Source organism: Chanos chanos, chromosome 5 (assembly GCF_902362185.1).
Source record: "Chanos chanos chromosome 5, fChaCha1.1, whole genome shotgun sequence".
Taxonomy (NCBI): domain Eukaryota; kingdom Metazoa; phylum Chordata; class Actinopteri; order Gonorynchiformes; family Chanidae; genus Chanos; species Chanos chanos.
This window is the reverse complement of record NC_044499.1, coordinates 47,199,264-47,210,904: the sequence shown is the minus strand read 5'-3', so window position 1 is coordinate 47,210,904 and position 11,641 is coordinate 47,199,264. Positions and strand designations below refer to the sequence as shown.

Sequence of the window (11,641 nt, the reverse complement as noted above, 5' to 3'; positions counted from 1 at the left end):
GCTATGGATCAGTAGACCTGGGAAACTGCTGCAGTGTTTATGGAGGTCACTGAAGGTTCGCGTACAGGCTGTCGATTTGGGCTTTGAAGAATTTGGTGAGGTCAGCTCTTTTGGCTTTCAGCGTTGGAGTGAGAAGGCCGTTCTCCACAGTAAACGGATCAGCGTGCAGGTATAGATCCTTCACCTTAACGGCACAGAACAAACGCACAAACAACACTATCACTGCACTGTATAAAACAAATCAGTATTTTCTTTGAATCTCGAAGCTTTATCGTGATTAAAAACTGCTAAATAGGTCGACATTATTCATCTGCTCATCCACCTTTATACAGATTTATAGTCCTGTGAGAGGTTCGGCAAGCACCACTAGGGAGTAGGATTACCATTAGGGTTTCATAATTTTCACAGGGGAGATACATAGCAACTACAAGCTGTACTTACGGTAAAAGAACTAATGACAGCTCAAAGGGAACCAATCACTGCTTACCTGTTCAAACGATTTTAGCCCCGCCTCACGGCCAAGTTTGATGAGGTCAGATAAGATGGCTTTCTTTATTTGCTGTGGACAAAGGAAATTTTAGTTAACAAAATGAAAGGGAACCTTGGGAGGGGGGGGGTACAAAATGATATTTGTGACCTTTTTCCAAATTGTTACAAAAACCATGGTAACCAATCAGTTGCGATGTCAACTATGACCGAAATGGCTACATACCTTCGTTTATCTTATTTCCTATAGCCACTTCTCAAAAACTAAATCTAAAATAAAAATCCTCAAGAGGAAAAAAAAAAAAAAGATCCTGATTAAAATAATATCACCACTAACTTGATTTTTACAGAGCTCTTCCAGAGATCCTTTGACCCCCAGATTCTCGGCAAATCCAGGCAGGACTTCAGCGTCGGGCACCACGATACCTACCAGACAGGACTGGACACAAACACAGCAGAAGAGTAAAAAAAGATGAATCAGACAATGTTCAAGTTTGACACCCAGAGAAGAGCACACAGTAGAGTCATTTACCTATTAGTTCACAGAGAGAAACAGTGATGGTCTCACCTAGAGTAACATTAGACGGTACGCAATGTTTAGAACGGTACTAAACCACCTGAAATCTTTTTCGCGTGCTACACTAGAACAGCACTAGCTCGTTTAAAATCCTCTTGATTACTGAATGAGTTTGGATCCCCTGCAATCTCTTGGGTTAGCGAGTCAGAGCCGTGCCGAGCCGAACTGGCACATGACAAAACATCTTTGATCTTAGATCCATACTGATTAACACTCCTTTAACACGTGGGGATAGCGATATTTACCTGTAAACTGTCTCCATGTACAAACACCTGGGCCACGGGACCACTCCGCACGTAAACGTTTTCAATCTTCTCCGGGGCGATGTACTCGCCCTGAGCCAGTTTGAATATGTTCTTCTTTCTGTCGATGATCTTCAAAACTCCACTCTAACAAATGAAACACCATTCATCACCGTATTACTACACACACAAGTCCAGGGTACACACTAAAACTTCTCATGTTATGATTTTGGGGGAGTGGGGTTTTTTTTGTTTTTGTTTTTTTTTTTTACTTTCTTTTTTTACTTTCTTTTTTTGACTAACAGGTAAAGGAACATTCTCAGACACTGGACTATCTGAATCACAACATAGCTGGTGAACTTAATGAACTTATTCCTCAGGTCGACCTCCCCCCTCCCCTTTTTAACTGCCAGATCATGTCCTTCAGGCCTTGTCCCCTGGCCACTGAGGCTTATCATTAGTTTTACAAATAAGCCTTTGAGCGATTTGGCTTAATGGCATTAATGACATTAATTTAAAACTTATACAACAAAGTCTAAGTCAGTGTTGATGTGGGTTCACCACACAGCGGTCCATCACCATACACACCCTCTCTTTCTCCCTCTCTCTCTCCCTCTCTCTCCCCCTCTCTCTCTCTCCCTCTCTCTCTCTCTCTCTCTCTCTCTATCTATCTATCTCCGTCTCTTTCTCGCTTTCTGTCTCATTTCTTCCTTCAACATGTCGTACAAATCCCGGCAACTCTCACCGGTAGCCATTTGCCAATGTCTCCAGTGTGCAACCATCCGTCTTTGTCCAGTGCCTCTGCAGTTCTCTCTGGGTCCTTCAGATATCCCCGGAACACGTTCTTCCCTTTGATACAAACCTGAGATAGAGAATCACATTAATAAACAGTTCTCACAGGCAAACCACGGAACTGAGTTAAATATGTCAGTCAGAGTCAACCTCATTACCTCCCCTTCGCCATTGGAAGCAAAGTAATTCATGTCCTCAACGTCAACCAGTTTCACCACGTTACACGAAACAGGGATGCCAACATGGCCTGAGTCACAGAGAGAAGTCACGTAATGTCAGCATTGACAAGACTACATAAGGGTTCTGTCAGCATTGGCTGTAGTTATGACAGTACGTTGGCCTACCGGCTGTCCAATCCCCAGGCACAGAGAAAGTGCATCCAGCGGTGCTCTCTGTTTGACCATATCCCTCAAAGATCTGAAAATTAGGTCAGCCACTCAGAGGTCAAACCTGGGTCATTGCAACTCCCGATAACATCAATATTTCACATGACCTTTTCTCCGGGCTTTGACAGTCCCTGTAAACACAGCGTACTACCGGACCGGGCTGGGCATCATGATGGAGCGGCTTGTGTAACAAAGTGCAATTTTGATATTTCATATTTCTTATGCAGTAATAGTAATAATTAACATATTGTCTCTGATGTAGTTTAGTGGGTCTCTGCATTGTATAAACCAGAGGAGTGAAGCTACAGTATATATGTTTTCCCCACAGAGAGGAGCAGAGTCATGAGAATAAGGAGGCTCATTTTTTCTCTCTTTTACCTGACACCCCAGGCATGCCCGGAGGAAGCTCAACACAGACGGGGAGATGGGAGCGGCTCCTGTCACCATCACCCTAACACGACCCCCCAGTGACTCCTGCAGTGAGACAACATCCCCGCTTCTAGAACAATCTCTCAAAAGGGGCCAGAGGCCATCATCACACATTCCTTATTAACTGTCTGAAATCTAGTTTTTTCGGAGGGTTTTTTGTCAAAAAGAAGAATGGTGCAGTACCACTTGTTATTTTGCTCTTATGGAGGTTACCTGCACTTTATGGAAGATGAGTTTGTCCCATATGCTGTTGTTTCTGATGATGCCCTGTTTAATCTCTGCATGTTTCCTTTCAATGGCAAAGTTCAGCAGCCATTTTTTAAAGGGAGTCTGGGCTCCACTCTGGACCTGTAAAAGTAAAAAAAAAAAAAAAAAGTTTAACAGAGAGAGAACTGTATGGTATAAACAGGGCAGAAATCCTCTTCAGTTCATGCTTAAGAACAGGAGTGAGCAGCAGTGAATAGTGTGGTGAGAATAAAGCATGAAAAGCAATTCCTGAAGAATAGGGTGAATCTATAATTAGCTGATGTTATGTAAATGGTATTAAATTTCGGAAAGGAGTGTTTATTTGGGGAACTCTCAGCCTTTCAACAGCGTTGTCGTACTGTTTTCCGGATCATTCTAGCCTCGGTCTACGACATCTGACTCTACATCTGACGCTCATCAGAACCTGGCTAACCTGAATCAGGCGGAAAACGTATTAGCCTGCATATTCTTGCGACCCTGGGGAGGGGGGGTTGGTAAATTCTCCCAGCATGCACCACATGTTTTATTTAGATAGTTCTGGTCACCGTCATTGTGTCATGGGTGTACAGCTGTGTTGTACGGTTACTTTAAATGATGTGTTCTGACCTACTCTAACCTTTGAAAAAACAGATTGATAGCATTAGCATTAGCCATGATAGCTTTAGCATTTAAACAATAAATTTGCTGCTTTCTCAGATCCTTTCACTGAGTCCATCATAATGATGGACACTGCAACATACTGTTACTGAAAATAACACAATACCATTTCTGGTTTTATCTAGCATATATATTTGAACAGCGTGTCAACATCAGAGAGACTGTACCTTGTCATAGACACGATTGAGAAGACGTGGAACCACCGGGAAAACCGTTGGCTGAAGGGTTTTCATGTCATCTGGCAGAAGTTTAATATCTCCCTGGAAAAAGCCCACTTTGGCCCCAGCACCATATATCACCGTCTGAAACAGAATCATACAAACTCAGTTTCTCTCTAACTCTCACACAGAAAAAAAACATTATTTTCAATTTATCACATATTAGTTCTCTCAATATCAGATTCAATATCAAAGCAAAAACATGGCAATGTGAGAAGACTGAGTCCAGATTGCTTTATGTTTTGATTGACAGTTGTAATATGTTGTATCTCACACGTAACTAAGACAACAGATTATCAATGTGAGAAGACTGAGTCCAGATTCCATAAGGAAAAGATGTTGGAGAAATATTACTCTCCTTTAAGATAACCACTGTAGCAACCATGATAAACAATGTAACAATAATGTATTCATTCTTATAGGGGTGAATCAATGTAATTGTTTATATTAACAGTTATAACTATACAATCCTTTGTATTGTAAGAAACATCAAGTTCTCTTTGTTCAAAAAGAAGAGGCCTGTGTGGCCCTTTAGGGGACTGCATGTGAGCCCAGACTCACCTGAACTACCCTCTCAAACATGTGAGCCAGAGGTAAAAAAGAGATAGATGTGTCATCGGGGACAGGAGAAAAGGTGCTCTATAACAAAAAAAAAACAGTTTATCAGTTCAAAATCAATCACTTTCCCACTAACTAAGAACTAAATCATCATGACAAAGACTGAAACTCTATGGTTCACATTCTCACAGGGTGTTCATAAAAGTGAGATAATGATGTTAATGCTATTAATGTTGATTTTGATATTACAGGCATGTTATACCTCTAGGATTTTAAGCACTCCAGCAGCATCTGAAACCACATTTTCATGAGTCAGCATGGCTCCCTTTGGGTCACCTGAAACACAAAGAAATATGAGTGTCTTTACATGCGCGCGCGCACACACACACACACACACACACACACACACAGACACAGATAAGAGAGAGAGAGAGAAGAAGACAATTATTTGACAATTGTGATTTGAGTTCATTGTGGCATGGCTGCCAATTAAGGTGGAGTGAGTGAATGAGAGCGAGAGAAGGAGAGAGAGAGAGAGAGAGAGAGAGAGAAATGGACAGACCAGTGGTTCCGCTGGTAAAACACACGGTGCTCAGGTCTTCTGGTTTTGGTGGCTGGAAGACATACACATATAATCAAATACTCATCTCAGTACCCTCAAATCATCTACTGTAGTTTTACAGCGAAAAGAAAACCAAAAACAAAGCGCTTTAACTCACAACTGGCTTCCGCAGGTTGTCTTTCCCCAAGGCCTAAGAACAGAACATATTTATTATAGTGTAGTTTCAGCAGAGTCACAACACAATGAGACAGGGCAGAAAATCACAAACTGCTTATTAATTATCCAAGGTGAAAGAGAGAGTCGACCCTGCTTACCTCCACCTCTTTCATGGAGAGGACTTCCACCCCACACTTAGCTCCGCGTTCAGTCAGGCTGTTGTCAAAGGGGTCCATCAGAATGATAGTCTTCAGCACAGAAGTCAGACCTTTCTCACTGTTAGAAAGCAGGATCTCAGCTTTCTGTGGTTTATCGCACAGCACTGTGGAAATGTCCGCTAAACAGATACGACATAGACAGCACCATCAGACTACCATCGTGCCTTATCGAGGGACTTTCTCAGGAAAGCAACGGAATATTAACATGCACCGTGATGGTGATAATAACAATATGATTATCAGGAATTGTAACATTAACAGTTACAATGATAGTAACAGGGGTGGGAAGAGGAAAACATTTGTAATAGAAGTACTGACTGTAACAGTAATAATAACCCCGCAGTTAATACAGGAGAGTATTTGTAACATGTTTATAATGAAAGTAATGATCACAATATATGCTCCGTTCATATGAAAAGCATTTGTTGATGAAAAATCAATTTTGCTCACTTACACTAATAGTAATAGTCAAAGCAATATTTTAGGAATAAAATTAGTCATAAAATACTAGAGTACTTATGACTTATTGGGATCACCAGGGTAAAATCCCTAACATTAACAACAATTGTAACAATAACGGTAACACATACAACAGCAGTGATTGTTATGGCAACAGTAACCATGGCAGCAATATTAAGGGCAACAGCAGTAAGGGTAGTGGTAGCATTTGGTGTTCATTATGGTAGTACAGTAAGTCTCTATCAGGGAGAAGACATGTAATTTAATCACTATGAGGGTCACAGGGTGCGCTAGATAAGCCTGGATAACATACACTTCAGGTGGACTCAAACTCCTGGGAGAGCTGTCTCTAAATCTGTTCTGATGAACACCTTTAATGAAGCATCCAGATGAGCTCAGCTAATTACCTCTGTTAATGATGAAGACCAGGGCTTCAGGACCCAGCGTGTCGTACAGAGGAACCGCCACCATGGAATAGGTGTAGCAAGCCTGTTCAGCTATAATCCACTGCAGAGGGACAGGAGATTACAGTCAGTGTGGAACTCTCTGTGGTTCTGTTGGACCGCTGGTGGTAGATGGGTGTTATGTTTAACAGGCTAAAATCAGCTTTGCTTCAGATGTGAGTGTGCAACAGGACTCGGTCTAGGTTCAAGCAGGACCACATCAGATTTTTTTGTTGTTGTTGTTTTCGTTGTTGTTTTGTTTCTGTTTACCCGTTTGTATGTCTATTGGTATATTTGTCTTTATCTTAATGTATTTGAATGTCCGTATATGTAACATGTTTTAAGTTTATACAGCATTTTTATATAGATATAATGTGTTGGGACTCAAAGCCTACCCTATGCTACAGTAACCAGGGAGGCAACCATAGTCACAGTATACAAAAGGGCTATCATCAGAAAAATCCATAATAGAGTGTCATAGAATGTCCAAAACAAAGTAGCTATTTTTTAAAAGAAAAACAGGATTAACTTAAACCTATCAAAGTCGGAGTATCAAAGTTGTGTATATGGTATGATATGGTACAGTATGGCATAGTATAGACTGGGTAAGCTGCAAATGAATTGCCCTTCTCGAGACCAATAAAGTTTTCTGAATGTGATTCTGAATCTGAATCTAAACTAACCTGCCTCCACCATCACAGAAAAGCAGTAACACTCAAGTCTCTGACAAACTACACAAACTTTACCTCCCTATCGCCACAACAAAAGAAGAAAGAATATCAAAAAAAAAAAAAAGAAGAGGGAATACCAAAGCCTTATCATCTCCATCTAAAAACTACATTCAAACACACAAGAAACCAAATCAAGACACGCAGTGAGAGAGAGCCAGAGAAGCTGCAGTAAGAGATCTGTTTTAGAGCAGCTTGAATGAGGGAAAGTCCGAGTGCTTCACGTTAAGGGTGGAATCGTTAATGAAACCTGCACTGACAAAATGTGAGATCCATCCCTAATCTCAGGGGGTCTCACCTCTGGCCGGTTTTGGGCAAAGATGCCGATGAACTGATCCGACGATGGCTTAAGTCCTCTGTGCAGCAGACCAGAACCCAGGTGTTCGGCCCGGTCTGAAACCTGAGGAGAGATACAGCGTTAACGCAAGGCATTCAAGGAGAGTGCTCTCTCTCTCTCTCTCTCTCTCTCTCTCTCTCTCCTATCTGTGCTGTTAAGTTACATCAGCAGGGTCTACCTGTTTGTATTTTAGCCACTGGTAGGGTTGTCCTGGTCTCCTGTAGCCCAAGCATGGCCCGTTTCCTTCAAGGTAAAAAAATAAAACGTTATATAAATAACAGTCTAACGAATTTGTTTGTGAATTAAAATGTTTACACGTATTATCCATACATTTTATGGTTATCCAATATAATAATCGAAAAGATAATCTAGGAGGCAATGAACTTTTATCTGATTTTAGCGCAAAGATATGTTTTGAAGCAACATTCACTCTGCACGCTCCCATCGTTTATCTGAGCGGAGCTCTCTACTTGTGGAATTTGGGCTCAAACATTAGTCCTCTCAGCGTGGGCCTGTGTTGTGTTTTAGCTGTGATTCCTAGCCTCTCACCTGAGACGTGTAATCCTCTTTGGAAGACCTCATAGAGTGTTTTGGCGTCTTCATAGAAGTAGGATACCAGATTGTTATCTTTCACGAGGGCACTCTTTCTGGCACCATCCTGAAAAAGTACAACCACCTTCACTACCAAACCGCTACATGTGCAAACACACACTATTCGTCCCTACACGCGTGTAAACGTGTGTGTATTTCCATATTCCGCATGCATGACTGTCTGGTCAGTACTATGACGCTGGAGCGAAAAAATTTCATCGTCCACTTTACAGATATAAAAATAAGATCGCTGTTATAGCAAAACAATGGCAGAAACAGTAATCAAATCATGTTGTGATGTGTGGGAAGATGTATTTAGTGTGACACTGTCTCACCCTGATTCCTATGGTCTGGCGGTTGAGGTCTAAGGGTGGTTGCAGAGGTTTGGGTCTGGTGTTGAGATACACAAGAGCAGCAGTGCCCAGACTAAAGAGGAAGACCAGGGCAGGAGTGGGTAGTGGAGAGAACAGAAACTGGAAAAGGACTTCCATACTGTAGGTGGTCTACAGGAAAGTAGCAGGAAATTAGAGTTGAGAAAATGAATGAATGAATGAATGAACAAATGAATGAATGCATGAATGTGAAAAGATGTTATCATACTGTTAGAATATAAAATATAAGACATGCAACATGAATCTTACTATGATTAATGCTACTAAGATCTCAGTCATTAGCCATATGTATTCTTTCTTTTTTTTTGAGTGTACTATGAAGACCTGCTGTAGACCTTGAAATATTTGTGGGACTCTGTGAACAAGCATGAGTATCAGAAAAACCACAGGAGACATTTCAAGGTCAACTTAATTATTCTGACATGCATCTGCCCTAACACTTTGTCCTCGTCGTTTTTTTTAGCGCAACATTTGGTTGTGTAGATCTCATTTACTGAACCGCAGTAAACCTTTTCTGCCCACGTGTTTGAGAATCACTACTTCAGTGTCATTGTGACCCCGCTCAGATAGCAAGCAGATAACAAGTGTTTGCTCACAAAAAGGTTTATGCATATTTAACTCACTGTCAACACAGTATAGAGAAACACCACTGGAAACATTCTGTCAAATGTTACCACAGTCAGTAGAAGGATTAAATGAACGAGTCAGCTAAACCCAATTGATGCACTAATTGTAAGTCGCTTTGGTTTAGAAGCATCTGCAAAATACCAAATTGTAAGTTGTAATTGCAAACCATTACAAGAAACTACGACCAAGCAATGCACAGAACAGTTCTTATGCCACTGACAGGCTGACAGACCTTCCCAGAAACTAAGTAACATAATTAAACTCAGAATAGTAAGTAGTTCAAAGAACATGTTAAGCAGTCGCACAGACATCAGAGATGACATTATTAGGCTGTAGTAACTATTTTATACAATTTTGTTCACTAATACAGCCGGAACAAATACATGGGAATCAGTTTCCATGTGAAAATACTGCAACAAAATACTGCAACAAAATGCAAAGAAATTTTCACACTATATAGTCATTTGTGTTCGTATTACAGACGTATTTTGGATTACCAGGCGCTGTAGCGCCATTCATTAGTATAAAATCATTACAATTTTAATATGGTCTTTAACGCATCAGTGTCTCCCACTCAGCTGATAAAATGATATGCATATGAAACTACAGCTTACAGTTCAATACCTGTGTGTCTTCTGATGTGTTCCACAGCTAGAGCTGCTGAAGGCAACAGCCCAGAGAAAGACTCCTGCAGAAGTGAACTAGTGGTACAGGAACACTGTGTAAAGCACTCATAAAACCGCTCACAGAACACCAGTGACCTTTGAACTGAGACCATTATCTGCTCGCTGATAATAAAAATGTATGCAGACATAAACATAGGATTTTACTACAAAACACAGAGGTGTGTTGAGCAACAGCCTCTTAGCCAAGGTATACACACAATTAAGCTCGCCTCTGATTCTATGGACGAAATAAAAAACTATAACTGTGACTGTGAAACTGTGATTGACTCAGTGAAGGTCCAATTTGTATTCAGAGTTGAGCTCTAATTTGTTTTTGCAGGTCAGCCTGACTGCATTTTAAATGTCATTGGTTCAGAGGTCATTAAGTCCAGTCTTAAACAGTCTAACTTTGTTTGTTCAGTCAACAGAATTCTCCCTCTTCTCACTGAGTGGACATATCTGACAAATCTCTTTCTTTTTCACTGAAGTCGCTGATAAAAACGGCAGCCAGACAAAAATCAATGAAATGACACAGCACAACACTCTAACAACAATGGTTCTATGAAACAGACAGAACAGTAGTAGACAAAGACAGTAAACTGTGTTTTTTTTTTTTTTTGTGGCAGTGCGTTAACCATTTAAGATGCTTGTTACAAAAAGAACTGAAAAGCAATACGCATCCAAGGAACAAACGTTTCACCTTGGTGCCGTGTGAACTGAGACGTGGAGGCTACAAAGGCTGACCCAGCCGCACTGATGGATATCACCGATAAGATAACAACTGTGCCACAAACTTAAATCACCCAGTTTTGCCACAGAGTACCTCAGATATGGCCCAATACCTCAGCCCATGCGTACCCTGGGTGTGTCTGCTAATGAGTGAGCAGCACCTGTGTATCACTCACCTGCTGTCATTAACACCTTTAAAAAAGCAGCCGAACATGACACAACACACTCGTGTTTTTTTCTCGCTTTCTTTAGCACTATCGCACCATTGCTCACGGTATGTGTGTGTGTGTGTGTGTGTGTGTGTGTGTGTGTGCGTGTGTGTGTGTATGTTAATCCCAAGTGAACTTCAGCATTGGACTAATGAGCAAGAAACAAAAGATAAGCCAAAATCACCTTTGGAGTTTCTAATCAGCTCTTGATAAATTGCATTTCAAATCAAAACAGAGAAAGCCGTCAAAGGCCTACCACTTGAGCGTTTACGCATGACTGACTGTTGTCTGTTTTAGTTGTTTGAGGGACAAAGTTGAACTGAAGGACAGAGGTATCCCAGAAAGAATTTTTTCAAAGCAAGATCTGTCATCACTGAGGAGGATAACCAAATAGAGCCAAAGTGAAGAAAAACTATATTAACTGGAGGATAGTAGGATAAACACCACTGGGGATAGTTACACTTTTAAGCTACCCTTGGGAAATAAGAAGTAAGCTTGTGTAATAGGTCTGTTTTATGATACATATTTAGAACTGATTGAGCAGTCATGCGTTTTGAACTTTGGTCACCGATAAGACATGGGAAGATCTTATGTTGATATGGACTTGATTACCGGTTACAGCGATCAGGCAAGAACATTTGAGGTCAACCATCTATTTACACATTATGAATGAAGTGTTTGAAAGCTAACTGCGTAACTTACACTTCCTAAAACACACCGATTATAATAACCTTACACATCGGTACGTATACAAAATGAGGCGGCCAGAGGATAACTGCCGTTGTCAGTTAACCGTGTAGAATTCTCGAGAAAACCACTACGTCTTGTCACCCATATTCACATTTCCCCTGTTCTGATTACTGAAGAGGGTTATGTCCTGTACTAGCCTTATGATGGACCCTAATCAATAAAGAAAAGCGGGAAATGGAAAATG

General features: G+C 40.9%; 1 protein-coding gene across 2 annotated transcripts; it reads right to left on the bottom strand.

Annotated features, from left to right (window-relative positions):
• Nucleotides 1-46: 46 nt before the first annotated feature.
• Nucleotides 47-8,576, bottom strand: acsl5 (acyl-CoA synthetase long chain family member 5). 2 transcript variants are annotated; one of them, XM_030773623.1, is made up of 20 exons: nucleotides 8,421-8,576; nucleotides 8,044-8,152; nucleotides 7,673-7,737; nucleotides 7,456-7,557; nucleotides 6,394-6,493; nucleotides 5,468-5,646; nucleotides 5,311-5,343; nucleotides 5,154-5,205; nucleotides 4,854-4,927; nucleotides 4,595-4,672; nucleotides 3,983-4,117; nucleotides 3,126-3,260; nucleotides 2,862-2,957; nucleotides 2,442-2,514; nucleotides 2,256-2,344; nucleotides 2,051-2,167; nucleotides 1,309-1,452; nucleotides 824-925; nucleotides 488-559; nucleotides 47-184 (listed from the first exon to the last, which is right to left on the bottom strand). In XM_030773623.1, exons 1-20 carry the CDS (start codon nucleotides 8,574-8,576, stop codon nucleotides 47-49), a joined length of 2,049 nt encoding a protein of 682 aa, XP_030629483.1. The 2 variants fall into 2 exon arrangements, with proteins under 2 accessions (XP_030629483.1, XP_030629484.1); XM_030773624.1 differs by lacking the exon at nucleotides 7,456-7,557 and having other exon boundaries at nucleotides 8,421-8,483.
• Between the last annotated feature and the right edge of the window lie 3,065 nt (nucleotides 8,577-11,641).